Genomic DNA, 26,266 nt, shown 5'->3' with positions numbered 1-26,266 from the left:
TGTCAGTTCTCATGAAAAGACAACAAGAAATATAGGCACTAGGGCCCTATTTGGGGGCAAACAGATCAGCACTCCAAATTCCAGAGAAGGCACAAAGGAATGATTTTCTGCCATGATCATGTAAACTGTTGGGAAAGGCTGTTGGGAAAGGCTCGTGCCAACCCCACACAGCTATCAGGACAGGGAGGAAATCCCCTTCTGCCTGCTTCACAGGAACTGCGCTGACCCCTGGAGAGATCCCATCGCTGGCAGCGCAACAGGCAAGTTCAATTAAGTCAGGTCGAGCCAAGCCCCAAACCCACCCGCGCTCCGGATCCTCAAACAGCGCCCCAGGAGAACTGCCCTTTGGCAGGGTCTTCGATGGATCAGTTCCCCCAAAACCCCTCAAATGCGACAAGGGCCCGTTGCCACCTCACTCCCCTCCTGAAACCCTCCTGCCGATCCTCAACGCCTTCTCCCCGAAGCGTTTTTCCACCCAGTCACCATCTTCGCCTCTCTCTCCTTCACACCCACCGCTCATCACCTTCAGAGGGTGACCCCCCAACAGCCCCAGGCCTTCGCCCCAACCGCCCCCGCCCGGAATCTTCTCCCCCCTCAGCGCGTCTCCCCCCGCCGCCTTCCCCACCCCCTACCTTTGTAGTGGACGCGCAGGTTGCCCTGGGAGAGGCCGATGTAGTTGTACTTGTCCTTGGGGCTCCAGGCGCGCGGCAGCGGCGTCTCGGCCTGGTTTACAGCCGGGTAGAGACGTCGGAGCCGCTGGCTCAGCTCCTGCTCCTCCGGGGGAGGCGGCGGCGGCGGCGGCGGCAGCACCGAGTCTCCCCCAGGTGAGCTCGCTGCACCCGCGTCCGCCATCTTGGATACACTATTGTGTCAGAAGGAGGGGAGCGGGACCTGTTTCCCTGGCTGTCCAATGGGACGCGGGCTCGGCCACAATGGAGCCGAAGGGCGCGATGGGAAATCGAGTCCGAGCGCCACCTCTGGACTGGGTCAACCCAGGTGGTGAGTGACTACAAGTTCCGAGGAACACTGCACAGGAGGGCCCGCCCACTCCTGGCACCGCAGAGCCCGCCGGGATAATGAGTATAGTAAGGACTCCGCGGGACAGTCCAGGAGATTTCTCACCTTTCAGAACTATTAAGCCGGGCGGGGCGGGGGGGGGGGAGCCCCATACAGTAAACATGCCCGGAATTGGGCAACACGGCTGCAGTCTTGTGCATGCTTAACGTAAGCGCCAGTGAGTAAAGCGAGATTCACTTCTGAATAAAAATGCATAGGATCATCCAGGCCAGCTATAAACTAGTTGTAGAAAAGGGAGATGGACGGACAAATAGATTGGTACTTCTACCCGGTGACGGCAATTACACAAATACGCAAATACCGTGTCACGCATGCATCTCGTTAAGAAAAGTGACACCAGCCTCAACACTGTCCCAAAGCACAGCTCACTTTTTATATAAGGGACTAGTTTCAGACACACAGGATCGAGCCCTTCACGCGCTGGAAAGCAGCGTTTAGAGAAGCAAAAATAAAATAAACGGTGTGCGTGTGTTGGCGTGGGCGCGCGAGCTAAATAGGACGCGTCACGACTAGCTCTTTCATTTAACCTGAACGGCTCACGAGTCACGGCACGGCTAGCAAACTTGCCCTTATGCCTTCCCCCAGGACGAATGCATTCTATCAGCATCCTGGAGCCCAACCACGCGTCGGACTAAGCCAGCCACCCGCGTTATATAGCCGGGCACAGGCTTGAAATCCTCTGGGAAAGCAGCTTTCGGGTCGTGCGTTATCCTCTCAAGCGCCTCTGGAGGGCGCTGCGGCCTCAGTCTAGACAGCAGGTGGCGGTGGTTGCCATGGCGACCGAGTGTAAACATCCTCTGCAGGCGCCGTTCCTCTACCCTCCTCGCAGCCATGAAGAGTAGCGCCTCGACCTTTTTGCCGTGAGTCCGTCAGGAAGGAGACGGGTTGGAGGGGGAAAGGCTGGGAAAGGCCATTCTGGAAATATATCCTTAATCCCAGAGAGGTGGGGATCACCTCCGCTTGCTCCAAGAAAAGGCACTTCGCACATGAGGCGAGGCATGTTCTTTCTGCCGGTTTCTTAGCAACATACTGTACGTACTTGGAAGCTGCTTTCAAGCAGGTCAGCCTGTTCGTCTACCAAACCAGCCTTCCCCAACTTGGTGCTCTCCGGATGGTTTGGACTACAGCGTGTGCTGGCAGGGGCTGCTGGGAGTTGTAGACCAAAACATATGGAGGACACTAGTATCTTGAAGGTTGTACTGGCCCAGTGCTTTCTGCTCTTACTGGCACTGGCTCTCCAGGGTCTAAGACAAAGTTCTCCCTGGTGAGGATGAAGGAGAAATCTGATTCAGTTTGCATTTAAAGGCAAAGCTACCTAGCGGTAATTCACACTTTCCAAAACAATATGTAAACCAGCACCTCATAGGGTAAGTGCAGAGACTTTTCACCAGGTACAGTTCAGCCCTGATCATTTTAATCAACATTAGATGTAAACCATGGGTAGGCAAACTAAGGCGCGGGGGCTGGATCTGGCCCAATTGCTTTCTAAATCCGGCCCGCAGATGGTCTGGGAATCAGCGTGTTTTTACATGAGTAGAATGTGTCCTTTAATTTCAAATGCATCTTTGGGTTATTTGTGGGGCATAGAAATTCGTTCTCCCCCCCCCCAAAAAAAAATAGTCCGGTCCCCCACAAGGTCTGAGGGACAGTGGACCGGCCCCCTGCTGAAAAAGTTTGCTGACCCCTGAACGATATTACTCATGTGCTGTACAGTATGGAGATTATTATATGTTTTTCGGTATGGAGGCAAACCTTCTAGTTTACAATATACTTCCCAAGACATTTGGCAAAGGATGAGATATTGCCCCTCCATTTGAAGTCAGGTGGACTGGTAGTTGTGTATTACTTCAACACTAGTGATAGGACAACATCCTCCATTGCACATGAGTGTAGGAGACTAACAGCTCAGTACTCTTAAGACCTTACCACCACACCCTGCTCCCCAATATTTGCTGCCTGAGTCAAGTACCTCAATCTAATTAATGGTAGGACTAGCTCTGGTGACCTTTAGTGTCTGAGTGTTTTAGGTAGTTGGGCAAATTTATATGTATGGACAAAGTTTCCTGCTTTTGACTGTTGTCATTCTTGGAATACGGTGGCAAAGACACTTTTGCTGATTAAATAACTAGACTTTGGTAGGATTCAGCAGCATCTTGTAGTCATACAATAACGTTTTTTCTCTTTTTATTTCAGGGTCAGTAGTCAGGACTCTGATAAAAGGTATTGCAATAAAATAGAAGAGTTAATTACTTAAATTAGCTTTGTGGTTGCAGTAAGAACTTTGGCTTTGACAGTTCTTACTACAGGTTTCCCACCTTTTTGGTCTTGAGGACTACTTTCACTGGCAGCTAGTAGGCTGCACACACATGTACCATATCCGTTCTCTCATGCACACTGACGCAGGCAGGCAGGCAGGCAGGCAGGGGCTTGGAGTAGGTAGGAGGCACCCCATAACTGCTCACTACCTAGTTACTTCCTCCATAGTTCCCATCACCAGTTGAGCAGCAGGAAAGGAGGAGTCACACACTGGACAGAGATATCTGCCCATCACCTCATAACTTTTCACTGCCCAGCAGATGTGCTGGCAAATGTGCTCTCTTCAGCCTGTGAAGCAACTGTTTCAGGGAGCTGTGGAAGACACACATGCAAATGCTTCAAATGTGGGGCAGATGGGTTGGATTGAAATGGCCTTGTGGGCCAAATGAGGAGGCTTGCAGGCCTGATTACAGTGGAAGCTCGGGTTGCGAATGTGATCCATGCGGGAGGCACGTTCGCAACCTGCAGCGTTCGCAACCCACAGCGCCACGTCTGCGCATGCTCGGGTTGTGATTTGACGCTTATGCGCAAAGTGCGATTTAGTGGTTCTGCGCATGCGCGAGCACCAAAACCTGGAAGTAACCTGTTCCAGTACTTCCGGGTTCGGCATGGTGCGCAACCTGAAAACGTGCAACCTGAAGCATCTGTAACCCGAGGTATGACTGTATATGCTTTAAACGTGTGCTGCGTACACAGCCTTATGGAGCAATCCTATATTTGAGCTACACTGGCTGATGGACCATAGGATTTGGTGAAAACCCAGTTACATTGGTGGATTCAAGATATGTCTGTGGCATGAAAAATACACAATGGGAACATTCCAGATACATCAGTGGAACACTATCTCTCTTTGCTGGTAGAATGGCTCTGCCATAGAGTATTTTACTGGCATATCTGTTCCACTAGCATATTTGCATTGGAATCATTGAATCTGATGTTCCACCTGCAAAGCAGGGCTTCTGCCGCATCCTATAGACCCTCAAATAGCATGCCCTTAATATCCTGGTTAGTAAACTAACTGACATGAAATCAAAATTCCCAGTTTTGGATACAATAGGGAACTCTGCTTTAAACATACCAGGATCTGTGTGCCAAAGCTTTTGTGCAATAGGAGGAAGAGAGGAGTACATGAGCCCAGTGCCTGCTTGTGGCTTCATTAAAAAAATAAGTGATGTTACACCTGAGCCTTAGGATGCAGTATTTGACACTGAAAGATATATGACATAGCAACTGAGGAGTTTGTTCCTAATAGCTGGCTGATTTGTGTTAACAGCCTTTCCTTTGAAATGCAGTAAGGAGGCCCTGGATTGAGAGAAATGACATTGCTCATTCTCATTTTGACGTGAGTTCCTCCATAGAACTGCAATTTCCTCTTCTTGCCAATTATCCAGGGTCTCATTCCTGAAATGCACTCAGAATCTAAATTGTCAAGAAAAATTACCTGATCTGAAGGAATCATTTCAGAAGAAAAGAAAATCTCTGGTGAGTTTGAGCAGATCAGGCATGACAAGGCTCATCCCTTGCTAATTTGTAAGTTGCTTTGGGTCACTAAGTAACAATTAAATATAACAACAACAGGGGCGGTGCCAGGCCTTCTGATCTTAGCAGTCTGCTAACTACTTCAGCTATCCTAGGGCTGCCACATGGCTACAGCTCTAGGCAAGAAGGATGCTCTGATACCCTCCCTTTGTAAAGTAAGAAAAGCAAGAGTCTATTTCACCCTGAGCAAGAGGGGCCCGAGAGCTAAGGAAAGGACTAACAGTACTAACAGTACTAGTCTGATAAGGCTTCTTCCTAGGCAGTTACTTTTTTCTGGGGGGACTCAGGGGAACGCATACCCCTAAACATTTTGTGAATCTAAGTTTGGCCACATTGAGGGGCAGTATTTCAATATGATTAGGAAAATGAGAGTACCCCTAAACATTTTTTTATAGAAAAAAGCACTGTTCCTAAGTAAGTGGAGTAAGGAATAAGGATTATATCCTAAGTCTTGGACTTATTCTCTTCCCTTGTTGGGTGACTGGTTTTTGTTAAAGGACCTGAACCATTCCTATGCTGAATGCCTGAAGTACAGGTGTGATCATGTTTATAATAAAGGTCATACGTTTCAGTTCATATTAGCTGATGTCACTGGTTGGTGGCTGAAACCACTAATATGTTGGGAGGTCTGAAACACACACCAATGGGTAGGATCCTGCTTGAAGGTCTGATTTGCCACTGCCCATAATCATAATCTATCACTTTTCAGAGCCACTCTAGCAGTCAGTTGTCTTCATGGCCTGCATACGCACCAGGACACATTATCTTGCAGAATCGAAAACCATGTACTACCAATGAATGGCAAAGGTATGTAGGATAAATGTTGTACATTAAATGTGAAGTTTTCTGGGCTTCTCTGCATTGTAAACCGATACTGTATTTTTGCCAACTGTCATGCTTTCCTCCATAGAATCTAGGAACTGTAGTCTGGTAAAGGTACCAAAATTTCTCATTAGGGGAGAAGCATATCCAGAATGGGTTTTCTCCTCCCACATGCTCAAGAGCAGGGGTGGGTAATCTCAGGCTCGTGGGCCAAATGTGGCCCCATAGGTCTCTTTATATGGCCCTTGGGTAGAGTTGCCATATGTCCAGGAAATCCCAGACATGTCCTCTTTTAGGGGACCAACATGCCCATCCAGGGGGATTTTTACATTTCAAAGGAGATGTCTGGGTTTTGTTTTGTTTTTTGGATTTGGGCAGCGTGGGCTTGGGCTCATGCATGGGTGGCACAGGCGCAGGCTGCTCTGCATGCCGCAGCCACTTGCAGCCTAAGCCAGGGAAAGAGGTGTGTGGACATGGCAGTGGCCCTGCACACCTGCGCCTGTTGATATTTTCACGCCCTCCCATTGCAAGAATCTCCTGATCTGATGTTTTGAGAAAGAAGGGGGCGGAAACTGCTCTTCTATTCTTCCGCTCCTGACTGCCTGACTCTATGTGTGGAGAGAGTCTTATCTACGTAGTGACTAGATGGCTGAGTGGGAGCTGTAACACTCATGCAAGCCAGTAGTTCTTTAGTTTGTAGTAGCTATTAGAAATAAAAGAAGTTATGCTTCACAGCTAGCTTCCGCGTTATTTATACTCTGCTGAGTCTGGTGCTCACAATGCACAGTTGTGAGTCCAGTGCACTGAGACTTGCTTTCTAGGATTGGAAGGTCTCTGAAAGTGCTCCAGTTGCCTAGCGCAGTCGGGGCAGAACCAGTTATCGAGCCCAGTTGCTGACATTGGTTGAAAGGCGTACCGACAGCGCCTGTGCCCACACACTTCTTTCCCCGGCCCTCTTTTTTGCTCTTCAAGATATGGCAACCCTACCCTTGGGACTTTCCCCAGACACACTGCCACCTCAGCCATGCCCCTTACAGAGCCTGTTTCACATACTCCTTGAATGTTTTTGCGTGGTTGGAATGCGTCTTTGAACTCTGATAATGTTTCTTGGGGGATAGAGGTGAGTGTATGACTGAGTTTATTTAGAAACTAGCCTACTGCACACAGGTAAAATTGGCATTCGTTGCTCTGCCCACTTTTACCTCTCCCACTGCCCTAGGCTGGTACTGAAGGAATGGGTTTCTGTGCAGTCAGTCTGAAACGGGACCCAAAATCCACATTTTTCCTCCTCCAAGGGAGCATTTCTAAAATGCATTAACTTGAGCTCTTGAGTCTATACATTGACTCAACAGAAAGCCAGCTGTATAAACAAGTGCTCAAAGCCCTCTCCTTTATCAGTCCGTGATGGCAATGGATGACCTTGCCAGTTCTGTGGAGCAGGGATGACACATCTGGGTCTTATCTTACATCCTGACCACAAAAGACGCACAGACCTTGTCAAGTCTGACAAGAGACCCGGGAACGGTGCCAGGAGTGTTCTCAGAGTTGGTGACCTTCTGCCCCAAGATAAGAGTATAGGAACAGGAGCAACCTTTTATGGTCAAGAGTACCGGAACAGGAATATCTGTTTATGGTCATGGATGTCAACTTACGTGTATAAGCTGACGTGGTTGGATTCCTGGGGAAGGGGGGAGAGGGTGCCTGGAGGATATATATACTGCATGAAATTTCTCATTTCTTTGGACTTGCTGTGAGCTGACCACGCAAGTGCCTTCTGCTATCCGGAGAGCAGAATAAACTCTTTCTCTGAATCAACCTCCGTGTCATTTGACTTCCTTCCTCCCGTCCGGGAGCAACGCAGACCCCACCAATCGGTATAGTCTAATAAGGCTACAGAACATGGTGTATGGAAGCTTGCTCAGAAGGGAATGTGGCCTTTAGGCTGTACTACTTCTCTAGAGGTAGGGATTAAATATGCAAATTAAGTCAGCTCGGCCACTTTTGTGTCATGGGACCTGAGGAGACACTGCTGGGGGGGTTGGCTGTATGAAGATGCCAAATGAAAACGTTTCTCTATAACCAGGCCTTTAGCTGGTGTTATAAGAAAAGCTGCTCCCTTTCCCTTATGGTGTATTCTGGAGCACGTATAGCATGGGTAGGCAAACTAAGGCCCTGGGGCCGGATCCGGCTTAATCGCCTTCTAAATCCTGCCTGCGGCCCGTCCGGGAATCAGCGTGTTTTTACATGAGTAGAATGCATTCTTTTATTTAAAAAGCATTTCTGGGTTATTTGTGGGGCCTGCCTGGTGTTTTTACATGAGTAGAATGTTCTTTTATTTAAAATGCATCTCTGGGTTATTTGTGGGGCATAGGAATTCATTCATTTCTCCCCCCCCCCAAAAAAAATATAATCTGGTCCCCCACAAGGTCTGAGGGAAAGTGAACCAGCCCCCTGCTGAAAAAATTTGCTGACCCCTGCCGTATAGAGTCTTTAAGTGGGTTCCCTATCAATAGGAGAAAACAGAGGACAGCCAGAGTATATTGAGAAGCAAAGCGGCTAATAAGCCTGATCTTTATTAAAGGAACTGTTGCAACAGGGTCCCCACTCACCACACATAGGAGGGAGGAGAACCCTGAACAATGGTGCACAAGCACTTATATAGACTTGAAATTGCCCACCCTGTAGCCCAAGACCACCCCCCAAAACATACATACATCACAGAAGGAGGTGGTCTACAGCAGAAATCCTGCCTGCCACAGGATACTTGATAATGATCACTGATTGCATTACCTGGGCAGTTTAGCCATTCTTTTGTGATGGTTAATACTTTAGTTCCTGAATCCAGGTCACAGGCTCACCCTATTCATACACAAATACACTCTCAAGACAGGATTTGCAAGCAAAAAGACAATGGAAAGCCTTTCCCCATTTGCCTCCCTTACTCCAGAGGAGTAGTCAAGGTCATTGGGAGAGTCAAAATGGCTTCAGGATTGCTTTCCCATCCTATTTCAGACACATGGGTCATATATTTAGATATGTGTGCATTTATGAGTATTTATTCTATATGTGAGACCTTAAAATTCTTATAACACTGGTTACACATTCTATGGCCTTTTAAATGCATTTGTGGGGGGGGGGGTTACTGGTTTGGTTTTGTTTTTTATGTATTTTGTGTTCTCATTTTGTATTTTAATGTTGTGAACCACCCTGTGATCTTTGGATGAAGGACGGCATACAAATTTAATAAATGCTAATAATAATGATAATAATAATATAAAGGCAGGCGATGAGTTTTCTTTAGACAATCATGGGGAGGGACTCAGCTGTCTAGGATAGACCCTGCCAGGGTGTGGGGAGACTGAGGAACTGCTTGGGGAAGAGGATCCTGGCTTCTGATCACCCCATCCCCTCTCCCTACCAGTCTTCCCAGCACACAGCATCTGCACAACTTCTGCCTGTTGCACCAACACTGGCTCCAGAGTTCCCACTGCTGCTCTGTCTGTTCTAGAGATGTTGGCAACAGCTCCTTCATTGCCTAGGTTATGGAGATGCCCAGGGCGCCAAACTTGAATAAAATATTGGGGGGGGGGGTTTTCCAAGTAAGTCCTGCCCCACATAATCTATCACTTGATGGGGTGCACACACCATTTGAATGGCAATGCCCATCAACTTGGGGGGCAGCCCCCTCAAATATTTTATGGGGGGCAAAGCCCCTTCGACCCCTAGGAGTTGGCTCCTATGGAGATGCCAGTGCAGGCATGACAGACAGTTGAGGCCCAGCCTTCCTGGAGGAGTTCCCAATTGCTTGCCCAGTCGAAAGAACAGTCCCCTTCGCTGTGCTAAGTTGTGCCTGCCCCATTCCTATGTAAGAGGGTTGTAGGGGTGTGTGTGTGTCATTTGTGGGATCAACATCTTAACTTGCCTAGCCTTGCCTACACCTGTTGCGCCTATCTATCCTTACCAACAGTTTACCCTGTAGCAATTCAAGCGTTAAGGTTCCTATGTTAAAATCAGAGTCCAAGTTTTTTATATGGTGAGAGCCAGGACATTTTGTGTGGAGGAAGCCCCTCCGAGTTCCATTCCTGCTCTTCCTCAGCTTTCAGTGAGTGTTTCTGACAGGAGTTCCATATATGAATTGCCATGAGGAAATTTTGGGAACCATAGTTTAATTAAATGTTGAGACTTGTGTTAAATATCCCCAACACCTTCTCAGAACTCCCAAGGCTCTCTGAGAAGAAGGAACAGCTGTCTGTTCAGATGTGACCACCGAGAGCCGTTTGACATCTCTGTGAGTGGTGTTTGCGACTTTGTATTGAATTTCCATTCTGAAATGCAGATATTTTGGATCATATTACAGTTACAACAATGCACAAAAATGTACGGTATATCAAAATGTGAACATGTGTATAAAGTTTCATTTTCTCGTCTTTCAGCATCAACAAAGAACAGCTTCCTCTTTCCATACCAAAACCACGCTACCTCGAAGATCTGGAATCCCATTTGAGGAGAGAGCTGCAAGCACTTGACCTTACTAAAGGGAAAGTTCAGGAACTTAAACTCCAGGTCTGAGTAATAAACTCTGCTCTCATTTTACAATCTTGAGTGTGAACACATTTATTTAGTCCACCAAGATTTTTCTCAAAGGAAAAGGGGTGTATACAGAAGCCTCATATAACCAGTGCTGACTTGGGGATAGGTTTTAATGGGTAGGAGAGGATATATTACCGTAATTTTCGCTCCAAAACACACACTTTTTTGCTCCTAGAAAGTAAGGGAAAATGCCTGTGCGTGTTACGGAGCGAATGCACTCGACTGGAGCCATGGCTGCCGTCAGTCAAGCAGAGCGGGAGCCGCTTGCAGGGCTTTGCAGGGCTCTAGCTTTGCTTGCTTTACAGCCAGGAGGAGGGAGAGGAGCCGAGGAGGAGGGAGGGAAGGAGAGCCATGGCAGCAAAGCAGGCAGCAGCCGCTTACATGGGAGGAGGGACAGACAGGAGCCATAGCAAGCCGGAAAAGCGCCGCGTAGCCAGCAACAGCTGCTGCAGCCTCAGCTAGCAACTCTCTCTAAACGGAGCAATGAGGCTGCAGAGGGACGGCAGGGCACAGGAGGGCTCTGAGCCACGAGCGCAGTGAAAACCAGTAAAAAAGTTTTTTAAAAGGCTGCTGGGGACAGGAGGGCACGGGATGAGGGAGAGGGGGAAATTACGATTCTCCCAGCGTCTCAGCTGATCCGCTGAGCAGGACTTGGGTTGCAGGGGATTTGCCATTAGCTGCGTAAAGCAGCAAAGAGGGAGAGAAGGAGCAAAGCGGGAGAGGAAAGGAGCTGCTTACACTGCTGTAAGTGGCTGCTGTCCGGTTGGCTCCTTTAAAGCAACAGTGCTCTTTCCCTCCCCCCTCCCCGCTCAGCTCGCCGAAAAGCTCCTTTTCCACACACCCCACACGAGCTCCTTCTCCCCTTAAACCCCTCTCCTGCATCATTAGCAGCATCCTTCTCCACACACCCCATGTGTGTTCCTTCTCTCCATAGACCCCTCACCTGCATTATTAGCCACATCCTTCTCTACACACCCCACGCGTGTTCCTTCTCCCCTTAAACCCCTCTCCTGCATCATTAGCCACATCCTTCTCTACACACCCCATGCGTGTTCCTTCTCCCCTTAAATCCCTCGCCTGCATTATTAGCCACATCCTTCTCCACACACCCCAGGCGTGTTCCTTCTCCCCTTAAATCCCTCTTCTGCATCATTAGCAGCATCCTTCTCCACACACCCCACGCGTGTTCCTACTCCCCTTAAACCCCTCTTCTGCATTATTAGCAGCATCCTTCTCCACACACCCCACGCGTGTTCCTTCTCCCCTTAAACCCCTCTCCTGCATCATTAGCCACATCCTTCTCTACACACCCCATGCGTGTTCCTTCTCCCCTTAAACCCCTCGCCTGCATTATTAGCCACATCCTTCTCCACACACCCCACGCGTGTTCCTTCTCCCCTTAAACCCCTCGCCTGCATCATTAGCAGCATCCTTCTCCACACACCCCATGCGTGCTCCTTGTCCCTTGAATGCTTTTCCTTCCCTCCCCTCTTAAAACGTGGTTACAAAGCACAGATCCACATGGATCCTCAGGATTTTTGCACTGGGTCACCCCAAGTTCACCATCAGATCACATAGCATATCCATGGCTACAGCCTGCACCAAAAAACACACACGCACCCACTGTTTCATGGGGCTGCAATGGCGCAAAAACGTGGTTACAAAGCATGGATCCACATTGATCCTCAGGATTTTTGCATTGGGCTACCCCAAACTCACCGTCAGATCACGTCTGTGGCCACAGCATGAACCACAAAAATCATACATCCACTGTTTCGTTTAGAATATTTTTTTCTTGTTTTCCTCCTCTAAAAACTACGTGTGTGTTATGGTCAGGTGAGTGTTATAGAGCGAAAAATACGGTAATTGCAATTTATCCAACAGCCACCCAGAACACAGGACTGGTGTTAGTGCCCCTGACTGAGCATCTCCTTAAAATACCGTGCAAGCAATCTAATAGCAGTCAAAGTAAGATACACATCCTTGTTTAATAAAGGATTATATCTCACTGCTGGTTATCAGGTCTAGATATAAAATGTATTCAATTAACAGGATTTATAGTAGTACTGTTGTCCTCCCCTCCCTTTTTCTCTCATTAGCCCTATAGAGAAGTATTTGAGTTCTTCATGGAAGAATTCAGAACGTACAAGCCTTTGTTGGCTTCTATCAAGAAAGAGTATGAACTGACTATAGGTAAGAGAGCATCAATTATTTTATACCAGATGTAATTCTGAACAAGCAAATTTGCTTAGCTATAGTGGATCAGAGGCCAAACAGTAGGTAAACAGTAGACTTCCCCACTAAAAATGAATAAACGAACTGTTCATTAACTCCCTTCTAATGAGGACAAGACATTGAAAACAGACAAAAGATTTCTGACAAAACCCACACATTTTCCTTTTTTAAGTTTAAAAAGGGACCTTCACGGGTCCTGGAAACTTTAAGTAACTTTGGAACCTATCTTTTATGACATTTAGCATATCTGAAAGAGAAGATCTACTCCCTGGAGTCAGTGAATGCCATTCTGGTCACAGCCTCTGATCAATGTACTCGGCAAATCCTGGCCTTTCAGGAGCAAGAGAAAATACAAATTGCAAAGCTGAAGGATGAGAGGATCTACTTACTGAAGCTTATTGACAAAATGAAGGAGGAGAAATATTCTTTAGAAACCCAGGTGAGACAGACGCCTCCCCATCTACACTTGTGTCAAGTATGACTCAAGAATCCTGTTTATTAAAATAGAAAGCACAAGTCAGTTTAGGAGTTTTTGCAAAAAATCCCCTTATGCTTTAAGGTGTATCAGTTGAGGTTGTCTGACATCAGGAGATAACAATAGCAAGTTCTGTGCTTTGGCTGATGAAGTCATTGTTCTGGTTAAAAAAACAAAACAGTGGCGCTCTGGTCCATTTCTGCTGCACCACACCCGCTGGGTTCCAGGTAGCTTTGACTGGGACTGTTCTGTCACTGTTCACAGAATAGTTTTGTGGGAGTCTTTTCATAGGATAGTTTGAGGGCAAGATTCCTACATAGTCCAAGCCCCATCATTAGGTGGTAGAAGTTCTAGAATCCTTTGGGCAGCTAAATTTGGTACCACTACCACTCTCCCCAAAGTAGATAAAATTTGCAGATAGCTGCATTGTTCTAATGGACCAACACAGCTAACACAGCTGCCTTCAATTTTAGAAATACAGTTAGCTTCCTTCCATGATGCACACATTTGACAGCACTGCATCATACAGTGTCACTTCAGAAGTTATCACCTCCTTGGCCCATCAAGGGTACTTGCTGGTTGGCTGTAGAGAGATCACAGTACTTGCTTCCACTGCTGAGGCTGCAGCCACTGACAAAGTGAGCTTGTCATATCAGTGATTAGCGGTCTCCTCTGCCTTACATCACATAGGTGGCTAAGATGCGGAAGGCGGTGGCAGAGGAATACCTCCGTTACCTGAATGAGTCTGATGCCCGCAAGCTGCTCCTTATAGATCTCAATGAAATGTACCGCCTGAAGGAAGAAATGAAGTTTGCCCAAATCCAAGGTAGAAGATGTAGTTTTCCCAGTTATGGGTAGCTTCTACATAAGGTGGGCTGAAGATTCTTCTTCAGGTGGGAAACTGGAATGCAATGTAGGGGTGGTTAATATATGTCCCAAATATGTCCTCCCTGCTTGCTATCAGAAGATGGAGTCATTACCTGTCTCAGATCAACCTGACTCACAGGATGGTTGCGATGTATGGCTTCCTGAGTTCCTTGGAGGAAGTGCTGGATAAAAATGTCAATTAACACACACGTTTAGCAATTATAAATGAATGCTGCAGGAGAGAGGAGCAGGACTGGGCCTCCAGGAGGGTATATCAGGTTCCATGGCATACAGGATGGGGGGACCTCCCTCCCCACTGCAGTGTCATCAAAAATTTCCCCACCAAGACTGCTATTAGGAAATGGAAGAACTGAGCCACTGAGACCATAGCAGGGGATGGGGAAGGCAGGGTGGAAATGAGCCAGGGACTGATGGCTAACCTTTCTCCATAGTACTGATCTTGCAAATGGCTCCTACAGTAGTTTTTTTACATTTTAAAAATATGCAGTTTCTTTAATGTAACATTGCTTTGCCCCCCTGGGTTCAACCTAGACTAGCCTGGCTTAACATTTCTCCCTCTTTCCTTGACTTTTCAGCCCATTATGTAGTCAGTGGAATTGTTCTGCTTAGCATCATGGAGAAATGTCATGTCAGTTGGTCTGTGTTATCTTATTGTCCTGAGGCAGCCTTTGCAGGAGCAATCAAGAGATACTGCCATATTGGGGGGTGGGGTGGGGGAATCTCACCCTACTGGAGAAGAGTAACCTAAGCATAATTTCCAGTGGCAACTTTGGGCCTGTCTGAACCATTTTCTCTTAAAGATGAAAAGGGGGAAGATTCGGTGAAGCTGGCACTCGCTTTAAAGGTAGCACGACACGACCTCACCAAAGCCCAAGTGGAGCTGAACACCATGAAGGCAAACTATGGAGACGTAGTGCCCAGAAGAGAGTTTGAGTTGCAGGAACACAAATGTAATGAATTGACTGAAAAGGTAACCAAAGGCTATGCTGAGCCCTACTGACACTCCAAGGTTGGCTGGTTCTCCATTGTTTGAGGAGGGTTTTCAGAGTGGGATCTCCTCCCATTTGCTCTAGAGTAGTATTGGAGAACCTCTCACCCATCGGCCTAATTAGGCCATTGGGCTTGCCCTGTTTGGCCTGCAAAACAGTTTTGGACAGCCACACCCGCCTGTCAGTTTCGTCTGATGTCATATCACATCAGGCATCCAACACGTGAATCTGTGGTGCCAAATTAAAAACGAAGAAATGGGAGCTCACGCTGAAGTGCATTCCCAGTTCTTTCTTTTTGCTGCTTGAATTTTGCACTTTTAAAATTTGACACCTTTTTCTGTTGCCCTGAATTTAATCTTTGCAGCCCCCTTTTGAATTATTTTTGAGTTCAGGCTGGGGCTTCAAAAGTAGAAAAGAAGAATCCATAGCACAGTATGCCTCCTCCCCAGTTCTCCCATTGCAGTCACAGCTTGCAGTTTGGATCACCTGACTTCTGAATCTGGGCCTCAGAATCTGGGCCTCAGAATTGGGGCCCATTTCCCCACCCTTACTAGAAGCAGGGTTTAATTATTTAAAACAAGACTCCTTTATGTGTGGAAGAGGTTTCTCCTAATCACACTCCTGTTTTCCCAGTGATACGGTGCTTTTCTCTGGAATGTCTCTTAATTCCCAATTTAGCATTTATGACAGGGATTTTAATGTTCTGACAGGAATTCCTTGACAAGCACTTAAAGCAACCCACACACCTGTAGGCTGTCTATCTACTATTTTAACATCTTATTTATATACCACTTAATCATCCAGAAAATGTAAGAAGCCTGTATAGAATGTAGAATATTCATTTAAAAACATTAATAAAATTTAACATCAAGAACAAATACACACACACACCCCACACACACATGTGCATGTGTGTGTAAAATCAGAAGATGTTAAAATGTATATAATCAAATTGTATGAGTATGATTGCCTAAACGAACAAGCAAAATTAATGGGTGCTATGTGGGTAGCACTGTGGGTTAAACCACAGAGCCTAGGGCTTGCCGATCAGAAGGTTGGTGGTTCGAATCCCCGCAACGGAGTGAGGTCCCAATGTGGTATAGTGGTTAAGAGCGGTGGACCTGTAATCTGGTGAACCGGGGTCGCTTCCCTGCTCCTCCACATGCAGCTGCTGGGTGACCTTGGGCCAGTCACACTTCTCTGAAGTCTCTCAGCCCCACTCACCACACAGAGTGTTTGTTGTGGCGGAGGAAGGGAAAGGAGATTGTGAGCCGCTTTGAGACTCCCTAGGGTAGTGATAAAGCGGGATATCAAATCCAAACTCTTCTTCTTCTTCTTCTTCTTCTTCTTCTTCTTCTTCTTCTTCTTCTTCTTCTTCTTCCCGTTGCTCGGTCCCTGCTCCTGCCAACCTAGCAGTTCAAAAGCACATCAAAGTTCAAGTAGATAAATAGGTACCGCTCCGGCTGGAAGGTAAACGGCGTTTCCATGCGCTGCTCTGGTTCACCAGAAGTGGCTTAGTCATGCTGGCCACATGACCTGGAAGCTGTATGCCGGCTCCCTTGGCCAATAAAGTGAGATGAGCGCCGCAACCCCAGAGTCGGTCACGACTGGACCTAATGGTCAGGGGTCCCTTTACCTTTACTTAAAACAATACAGGAAAGGTGCCTGCCTAATATTAATGGTCAGGGAGTTCCAGAGAATAGATGCATGCCTTGCCACATATTTACTTGTGTCCTTTGGCCTTGCCTTTCAGATGACAATTCTTCAAAAAGACTTTGATGATCTCCAAGAAGAATATGACACAATGCTGGACATACACAAGCAAGTTTCTGAGGAACGGGACAAGTTCTATAATGACCTTATCAATGTCCAGCGGTCCTCCACACCGCGGCCTAGCTGGGAAAAATGTGCAGGTACTTTTTGTTGTTGCTGCTGTTGTGGTTGTTGTTGATGTTGTCTTTATGTGCCCAGGACAAGTATACAGCAATATTACACAATGAACAACAGAAAACATCAAAAGGTCTAAAAATTATAAATCTAATGGAGTAATCTAATTAATCACAGTCAACTCACCATGCCAACTGTTGGATCCCAGATTTATTTATGCCTTAGAAAGCAGAGGTGTTGCTGGTTACTTAAAGGACTTGGGGCAAAGTCCCATGAGATAAAAGTGCATAAAATCTGCATATGCTAATGTCTATTTATGAGAGCTGCCAGGTTGCCTCCAAGATTGAGGAAGCACAGCAGGGCGCACATGTGTGACTGGCTCTCTCTCCTGTTTCTTTTGATTAGCAAGTACAGTAGAATGTTTGCAGAGTTTATAAGCAACATCTTTTACTGACTATAAGCCACTTTCGACAGGGATTTCTTTGTCTTTTATATAGCTCCTGGAATAATTTTACGTGCTACACTCATTACAACAAATCTGATAACTAATTAAATTCTTATATAAAGTTCTCCTTCCAGCTGCATGGATTGCTTGGCCCTATCTGATACCTCACATCTTCTTGTTGTTGCAGATGTAATTGCTGATGGGGCTGAGCGCTGGAGTGCTTTGTCAGAGGGCAAAACTAGTGATCAGTTGGTAGACGTGCTTTTGGAAGAAATTGGTGCAGGACTTCTAAGAGAGAGGGACACCTTCGTGGCGCTGGTATGGCTGTGCTGGCTATTGCATCCCTTGGGACTTTCACCTGATTGTTCCTCATTTTGCAGAGGTGGTCAAGAGGAGTCTTGGTCTCCACCTCTCCAAGGGGCCTGGCCTCATTCCCAGCAACCTGGAGACCCTTTCCTTCCCTCTCTTGTGGTGAAGTGTGACAAGGGAAGAGAAGCAGTTCCTGCCTAAGAGATGAGCAGTTTTCAAAATGTCACATACTGAATCAGACAATCAGTTCCTCTAGCTCTGCATTCTCTACACTGCTGCTTTCCTGGGTTTCAGACAGGAATCTTTCCCAGCCCTACCTGGAGATGCTGGGGATTGAACCAGGAACTTTCCTGGTGTTCTACCATTGAATCACAACCTTCTCCCAAATGCAAGTTCTACTTTCCACACCGACCCATTAAAAACACCTGCACATTGCAGAAGATTCTTGGGCCATCTCCTTTTTTGTTTGTATTCCTTTCTTGCCCGAAAAATAGTAAGTGAAAGCAAAATGGAACTGGAGGTGCCTTTCTCAAAATTTGCTATCTTTTATTTGCAAAAGGTTTATAAAGTGAGCCGCTAACCATCTCTTGAGAGCAGGAATGGGGGTTTAATTTGATTCAGTTTTCCTTTAAAGGAGAGCCTCCCTACTTCACCCTTTCCAGAAAAGGACATTTTCTGAAAAGCAACCATCTTATCCTTTGAAATGCACAGTGCTCCAGATTTTTCAGTATCATTCTCCAGCCAAGTGTACAAAAATGCACACTAGGGTAAAGTGTGCATTAAAATGTATATATTTATAACACAAAACTAATTATATTAGGGGCCATTGCTTTGCAAAAATTTATCTATTAGGCAAAATTGCATATAAATATGTTCATAGTAGGATAAATTAAAATAAATTAAAATATTAATCAGTTTTCATGAGGACTTAAAAATATTGCATTCCAATGAAAATGTGAAGAATTGTTAAGAATGGAAAGAACTGGAAACAGAGAGAACCAAATTGACAGATTTGTCCATCCCTCTTGGGGAATCAAATTACGTCAGGGCTAGCTTGCTAGATTTCATCCCCATGCAGCCGCAAAGCAACTGTTGGGCAAACCTCTATCTCTCAGCCTAACCTCTCTCACAGGACTGTTGTAAGGATAAATGTAAACCACTTCGAGGTTTTTGTTTAGAATCAAGCAGAGTATAAATTTTATGAAATAAAAATAATGAACGGGAGCAGGGGAGATACACAGTATGTATAAAACCCTCCTCTGAGGAAAATGGGATATGATGTAATAAATAAATCAATCTTTCTGGGCAGAACCAAACTAATTATAATTGAAATCAACACAGTCCTGTCTTACTAAATTCTGTTTAGCCAAAATGTTGTGTTCTGATACTTTTCTGCAACTGTTCAGAAGCTGTTTTGAAAGAAGAACACTACTTAGACTGCATCTGGCCAGTCCACCTCCCCCCGCCCCAGCCAAGTTTGTCAGGTGGGTGTGGCTGCCTGTCCATCATCTGGCATCTCAGTGACATCAGGTTCACAGAGTTTTAAATTAAGCTATGCAGACAAAGGCACAGGAGTTTGCAGGTGCCAACAATCAGCTGTCTTCTCAGCTGCATCTTTACCAGCCATCTGGTGATGGGTGGGTAGATGCAGCTTGGCCAAAATGGCCTTGTGGGTTATATGTGGAGACCTGGTAGGCCTGCTGGCTAGCATTTCCCTTCTTCTCACTTGCATTGAAAGTGCAGTGGGTGTGTCGGTTTTGTGTCCTTGCACAGCACTCCAGGCACTTTATAAAGGCTTAAGTAATAGCAGCAGTAGGGACTCTGGCTTGTGTATTGATTTAAGTGTTTGGCTTTGTACAGGACTTAATACTGTTCCTCTCACTAGGGGAGAAGCGAGAAGGTCCCTGTGTACCTGAGGTGTGATGGTGTGGTTAGGAACAAGAAGCTGACCAAAAAGGAGATTGTGACCATTCTGAAGGAAATATGGAAAGAGAAAATTGCATCAGATCTACAGGTATCTTTGGTTCTATTTCCTTATGAATGTGCTTGAGGCAACTGGAAACACAGGAAGCTGTTGTATCATGTCAGACCACTGGCTATTGAGCTCAGTACTACCACCAGCAGCTGTCTATGGTTTCAGGCAGGGTGTCTTTCTTAACCCTTCCTAAAGATGCTGGGGATTGACTCTGGGATCTTGTGCTTGCATATTATTATTATTATTATTAGTAGTAGTAGTAGTAGTAGTATAGTGGAACCTTGGTTCTCGAACAGCATAGTTGACGAACAAATCGGCTCCCGAACGCTGAAAACCTGAAAGTAAGTGTTCCGGTTTTTAAATGTTTTTTGGAAGCCGAACGTCTGATGCGGCTGTTGGCTATTGTTTTTGGGGTACTTGCACCAATCAGAAGCCACACCTTGGTTTTCGAACGTTTTGGGAGTCGAACAGACATCCGGAACGAATTAAGTTTGAGAACCAAGGTACCACTTGTAATAGTATGAACATTGGCCCAGTAGCAAATTGGCAACCAAGTCTCTGAGCAAGTCTCTGAGCAAAGATGTTACATGTTGACAGGATCTCAATCCTGAGGCTGCCAGGACCTCATGTGACAAAACTGGATGCAGAAGCATCCAGAAGTATAGTTATCAACCCTGTGATTAGCCATGGGCGGCTGGTTGATTAAACTAAAAAAAAAAAAAAAGAGAGGCCCAAACCTAGCTGAGCAGTTGTTACTACAAGTGATTCCCAGTCTATCTTCTTGATGAGGAATATTTTTTACTATGCAATTTAAAATTATTGGGAGGGAAGCCTTTTTGATTCAAGGAGAAGCTGTAAAGAACTGCTCTCAACAGCTGAGTACTCTGTTCCAGAAACTGCAGCTGTCTCTCTTGCAGAAAGGAAAACAATCCAGCTTTCCAGAGTTCTTCCTGAACTTCTTCCAGAAAAGGTATGGTGACGCTCCTGCTTTTGACTGGACTTACAGCGTCTATGAAAACATCAAGCTCTATAAATCGAATGAAGCCATGTCGCTATTTCATCAAATCCTGACTGGAGAGGTGAGCAGTCCCTCATCTCACTTAAAGTGGATTTTGCTTCCATAGATCTACATAACCACACACCCCTGACAGTAAATTCCAATCTACTTTTTTTCCTAACCTGCTATAATAAGAAATTGTGTATTCCCCTTTCTTGCTCACAGTGGCTTTTTTAGATCACATGTTCTTCACTTCATCTGAGCAAGTTTCCCTGGTGCATGTGTTTTTCTTCTGAGAAATTCACCTGCAGTTGGAGTAAATTCAGCACTGAAGAATCCTTTTAATAATTTCAGCTGATTGAGATGTCCAGTTGTTGTGCTGATGGTCCATGCTCTACTCCTTTCCTATTGCTGAATGAGTTAATGCTGGACAGTGCTGTAGCCTAACTCTTCTATTTTCATTTCCCCAGCTGGATGAAGCAGTATACCACAGCCATCTCCAGGAACTTGCCAACCTCGTAAGGGAGGTGACGGTTGCTGATACCGCAAATACTGGCCAGCTGACACGCGACGAGTTCATGTAAGAGTTTGGAGCAGGAGGGAGGTGTCATTTGCAACCAGGTGCAAAGGAGTTGAGCAGAAGTGTACAGTGGTACCGCGGGTTAAGAATTTAATTCGTTCCGGAGGTCTGTTCTTAACCTGAAACTGTTCTAAACCTGAAGGACCACTTTAGCTAATGGGGCCTCCCGCTGCTGCCATGCTGCCGCAGGGTGATTTCTGTTCTCATCCTGAAGCAAAGTTCTTAACCCGAGGTACCATTTCTGGGTTAGCGGAGTCTGTAACCTGAAGCGCCTGTAACCCGAAGTACCACTGTATATTTAATTTTAGCAAACTTAAGCAGAATTGTTTTTCTCTGCATAGACAGCCTTGGAGTTTTATAGTACAGTATTCTGAATATATTTGAAAAGCAAGGAGTGAAGATGGGGCCCCTTTCTTTGGTACATTATGGCATGGGGAAATTCATAAAGTCACCTCCTCCTTCTCCTGAAACATCAGTATTTTAAAAAACAGCACACATACATAGTGCATGTACATATGAAACCAATACATAAGCTGAAGGGTTTTCTCTCTCCTCCTGTAGCCTTGCCCTGAGGGCAGCTTTTCCACTAAAGACCGAAGAATCTATCCAAGAGTTAACTGTAGCTGCAGGCTACAAACCGGAGTATCCTGAAACCTCTCTTTCATACAAGCTCTTATTCATAGAGGTAGGTTTCTCCAGTCACGGCATAGAACCAGAAGCAATTAATTAGTTTTAGAAAAAAGGATGGCTGGGGGAACATGATTAGGTTTTTAAAATTATACATAGTAAAAATAGCATAAATAGAAGAGCTCATGAACTGGCCAAACTTCTTTGGGGAGAATATTTTTCTCTTTCTTTCTGCAAGACCAGCAAAATTTTGTGTAAAGGTTGGTGATTATAGGGTTAACTTACAGAGTTTGGTGCTTCGTGTCTGAAGGAGGGTTTTCTCTATAAGAAGTCAGTCAGGATGTCACGTCCCAGTTTCTTTGATCTGTGATTCTAGTTTTGTTTTCAGTCAGAGCTGAGTCGGAGTGTGTTTGAACTATGAGAAGGAAGATGTGTGAAAGCTCGGACAGAAAGATTTACTGCTTGTAAATAATAAAGCTTCTAGATTAGAAGATTCTGTCTCTGGACTGTTTCACTCCCTATTCTGCCACGACAGCAACACCGCTGCATCTCTGCTACTACTTCTGCCTCAGCTGAAGTGTTTTCCCAGAAGATTGCACTGAGAGGGAAAGCAGTGTTTTTTGGCGCAGGGAAGCGTACTGGACAGGCAGAAGTCCAACATTTGTGGACAAAGTTCAGTATACTTTTTTAAAAGATGGGCAATAAATTCAGTAAATTCATTTTTTTTTTTAAATAGCTCTTTACACACCACCTCATTAGCTTATGGAGTTGACTGTCATAAGGTTATGTAAAGGGCCACTGTCTTAGATGGCTTTAAAAGGAGAGTAGGCACTTTAATAGAGGATGGGTTTATATTACATGTCACATAGAGGAGGGAGAAAGGTTGTTTTCTGCTGCTCCAGAGAAGCGGACACGGAGCAATGGATCCAAACTACAAGAAAGAAGATTCCACCTAAACATTAGGAAGAACTTCCTGACAGTAAGAGCTGTTCGACAGTGGAATTTGCTGCCAAGGAGTGTGGTGGAGTCTCCTTCTTTGGAGGTCTTTAAGCAGAGGCTTGACAACCATATGTCAGGAGTGCTCTGATGGTGTTTCCTGCTTGGCAGGGGATTGGACTCGATGGCCCTTGTGGTCTCTTCCACCTCTATGATTCTATGATTCTATGATTCTATTAGCTATGCTGCCTAAACAGACCTCCATGTTGAGACACTGTCCCTGACTAGCAGAAGAGTAACAATCAATGGGAGAAGGCCACAGCCTTACTGCATCTAGTTGGCCCCTGTGTGAAAGAATGCTAGACTAGATGGATTTTTAAAAAAAATTAAGCAGGTCTTCTGTTCACACTGCTTTGGGCTGCATTGTGCCTGTTTTTGTTTTTAAGTGACTCATGGAACTTCCTGAATTCATAGTGCACCAGTGGTGTTGTCGTAGAAGCTGAAGTCTTAACTTTGGCTCTTTCCTTTGTTTTATCTATGACACCAAGCTAAAAAAACACTGGCTATTCATGGAGGGCAGGATCCAAGCAACTCCCCTGCCAATAGAGTAGGTAATTAAAGCTATATTGACAAACCCTAGGGGCAATGTAGCTTCTCCATACTAGCGGTTAAGAGCTTATCATATTCCAGAAACGTGCAAATCAAAGCCTACAACTGAGTCTAACTGCTGTTTCAAAGTCTGAATGGCTGGACATGTTGGTTTCAAAAACAGCAATTAAGCATTCTGCTTAGATGTCCAGAGAACACTGGACAGTGGAAACTAGAGCTGTTTCCAGTTAATTTTCTAATGTTTGACAACTGCCTCCACTGACAAAAGGCAGATTATATGCTACCTCTCCCAACTCAGGGCGTTAATTGCATCAAACAAAGCCAGCCCTAAAATGATTGTTTACTCTTGCAGGATGAAGAAGGAAAAACAGAACCTTTTGTTAGGAAACTCAAGAAGCAATATGTGAATGAAAAAAGAGACTATATCCGTGAGATACAGGCTCAATTAGGAACCTTGATGTGAGTATCAGCCTGAAAAGAATTGGATCCCGACTATCTTAATTGGAAATTAACTCATTGATTTCAATAGAAGCTATGATTAACTTGTCTCAATGGAATTCAAATTTACACCACAGCTTCCATCTGCATGATTAAATTCAGTTGGACTTACTCCTCAAATTATATGTATGGTATTATAGCCTTCATCTAGATCTAATCCCTGGTTGGTCAGACAGTTAATCTCTCTCCCTCTTTTGCCCCCTCTCACAATCCTACACACACAAACGTGTGTGTGTGTGTGTGTGTGTGTGTGTGAGAGAGAGAGAGAGAGAGAGAGAGAGAGAGAGATGTGTGATGCTTTCCTTTTCATGAATTCCTTGCCACTTTAAAAAATAGAAGAAAAAAGGTGTTAGCCAGGGCAGCAAGAAATCTCCTTAGAAGGACTATACATGCGATAAATGCAATTTTTCCGTCGGTATCAGGCCATCAGATGAGTCGTCAGCACCTCCTAGTATCCAAAAGCAGGAAATGCACAAGAGTAAAGGAATATACTGATACTTTCTGTCACCACTCAGTCCGTTTCCTGCATTCCTAAGGCAGACCTCTCTGCTTCAATGATTTCCAGTGGCTTTGCTCCTATTTTTCTTCTTGATTCTGTTTTCCACTTTTTAAAAAATTAAAAATTGACCCTTTTACCTTCCCAGACTGCCATATCACTCCAATGGCTGCCTCCCTTGGTTCCCACCCAGATTTTTCCTGCCTGCCATTTGTTCCTGTCTCTGCTCACCTCCACCCACACCCCAGGCTGTTTTTCTGCCATCCTAGCCTGCCAGTCTTTTCCTCATGGAGATTTATTTTTCACCACCTATCATTTATTTCCAGGCCTGTTCCTTGGTGGTTGTGGTTCCAGCTGGGTCCTCTGTCCCTTAGGCAGCTGTGGTCCAGCTGTCTTCATTTTGCCTTCCATTTGTTCTTTGGAAGAAGTCTAACCAAATACTTCCACTTGACAAACTCCTAGTTTTGTTTAATCCTAAGACCTTGGGGAGGAAGGCTTCACCTGCTACTTTGGCTTGCTACCGGCAGGTCTCTATTTAACTTGCCTATGAGTGTCTCAAGCTTCCTGTCCCACAGAGCACATCATGGCTCATTTGCCACTAACACCTTGGGCTTTTGACATTTGCAAGGCTATAACTTTTGTTAAGCATTGTAAATTGGCAAGCTTCTTTCAAGAGGAAAGTTACAAGTGGTTTTGCAGACCTAGGCAGCCTGGCGAATCGACTCTACTGGGACTGTGGGCTTTGGTACATCCCATCTGATGGCCTGACACCCATGGAAAAGGGACCATTGGTCTCATCTGCAGGATGGTTTTCATGGGTGACACTGTCAGAACCATTCTCTGAACTAGGGGGACTACTGGTCTTCAATGCCTTTTTGGGGTTGTTTTTGTTGTTGCTTGTTTGTAGCTGTTACTTGTTGTGTGCCTCCTGTGTTTTACATCTTTCTGTTTTCCTGATCATGTCTGCTAGTGATGTCCTGTGTTAGTCTGAGTGAGGATGGAAAGCAGTCATATATTTCTTGACTTGTGCATTTCCTGCTTTTTTATACTAAGGGGCACTGATGACCCATCTGACAGCCTGATACCCTTGAAAACCACCCTTCAAGTGAGACTAATGACCTGTTTTCTTAACTTCAAACTATGTACTGGTAGTGTGCAGGTCAGGATGCAGTAAACTTGGATAGGTGATCAGCATTAAACCTGAATACCAGTTTTCTAATGTAGGCCATACTTACACATCAATGACTCTCATTGACTACTTTACCCTTTTTACATACAGGGAAGTGAGACCAGATGACTTGCGGGCGGCTTTCTGCATACTCGACCATGGTTTGTCAGAGCGAACCCTGGAGTCTTACATCTGTTATGCGTTCCAAGTTTCCAAAGACCAATTGGACCCTGCGGTCTCCATCCCCATAGAAGTACTGATGAAAAGGCTTAAGGCTGGAGATATCAGACGACAAGGAACTGTTATAGGAGATGCAAAGTATCAGCTCCAATCCCACGCTTTAGAAGAAACAGAAGCTCTTGTCAGTATTTAAATTGGTCACACCCTATACCCACCCCTTCCAAGGGTAATTAGAGTAATAAATTTTACAGAATAGTAATGTAGAACAAAACTTTCCTCAAAGAGCTCTGGTGACAGCCCTGCTGGAGTATAGCCTTAGGTAATAGAGGGTTGGACTTCTTAGAGGCCGTGACCAAAGGGTAAAAGTTGTTCACAACTGGCAACTGGCAGCATGCCTTTCTCCTCACAGCTATGTACTTTAGTATTTACTAAGGCTCCTCCATTAAGTCAAAGTGGCAGTTTACCCAACTACACATTGAAAGCTTAAGGATAAATGTTTTTAGAAGATTCTTTACATCTACTTCCCTTGCTAGAATTTCTGTGAGAGGAAAATAAAATGGTTCTGTTTCTTTCTGGCATTTAAACCAGTATTTCCACTAAGCCTAGATCTGCTTTGTTATCGCAGTTT

At 45.4% G+C, this 26,266-nt stretch overlaps 2 protein-coding genes across 6 annotated transcripts in view; one reads left to right on the top strand and one right to left on the bottom strand.

The window, feature by feature from the left end:
* The window catches only part of RANBP10 (RAN binding protein 10), a 49,799-nt gene extending 49,034 nt beyond the window's left edge, over positions 1–765 (bottom strand). For both annotated transcript variants that reach the window (XM_081018359.1, XM_081018360.1), the window contains exon 1: positions 633–765. The gene's annotated coding sequence lies outside the window, so the exon portion shown is untranslated. The remainder of the gene's footprint in view (positions 1–632) is intronic.
* On the top strand, positions 697–26,222 carry TSNAXIP1 (translin associated factor X interacting protein 1). 4 transcript variants are annotated; one of them, XM_081018347.1, is made up of 18 exons: positions 697–824; positions 1,663–1,937; positions 3,271–3,297; positions 4,785–4,875; positions 5,642–5,739; positions 10,188–10,317; positions 12,444–12,537; positions 12,822–13,018; positions 13,745–13,880; positions 14,743–14,912; positions 16,685–16,844; positions 17,451–17,581; positions 19,458–19,586; positions 20,441–20,626; positions 21,015–21,124; positions 21,686–21,809; positions 23,649–23,755; positions 25,570–26,222. In XM_081018347.1, exons 2-18 carry the CDS (start codon positions 1,909–1,911, stop codon positions 25,829–25,831), a joined length of 2,181 nt encoding a protein of 726 aa, XP_080874473.1. In that variant the 5' UTR covers positions 697–824; positions 1,663–1,908; the 3' UTR covers positions 25,832–26,222. The 4 variants fall into 4 exon arrangements, with proteins under 4 accessions (XP_080874473.1, XP_080874471.1, XP_080874470.1 ...); XM_081018346.1 differs by lacking the exon at positions 697–824 and adding an exon at positions 987–1,085; XM_081018345.1 differs by lacking the exons at positions 697–824; positions 1,663–1,937 and adding an exon at positions 896–999 and having other exon boundaries at positions 20,465–20,626.
* Positions 26,223–26,266: the final 44 nt, after the last annotated feature.

The sequence above is a fragment of the Podarcis pityusensis genome (assembly GCF_964106645.2).
Source record: "Podarcis pityusensis genome assembly, chromosome: 8".
Taxonomy (NCBI): Eukaryota; Metazoa; Chordata; class Lepidosauria; order Squamata; family Lacertidae; genus Podarcis; species Podarcis pityusensis.
This window is presented reverse-complemented; position numbering and strand designations above follow the sequence as displayed.

What these genes read in the sequence shown, in the direction of transcription:
- TSNAXIP1 (XM_081018344.1), top strand. Translation starts at nt 911, where the DNA reads ATGGGACGCGGGCTCGGCCACAATGGAGCCGAAGGGCGCGATGGGAAA. An exon ending in AGTCAGGACTCTGATAAAAG is followed by an intron (nt 3,298 to 4,784) that starts GTATTGCAATAA and finishes CCAATTATCCAG; the next exon opens with GGTCTCATTCCTGAAATGCA. An exon ending in ACTACCAATGAATGGCAAAG is followed by an intron (nt 5,740 to 10,187) that starts GTATGTAGGATA and finishes CTCGTCTTTCAG; the next exon opens with CATCAACAAAGAACAGCTTC.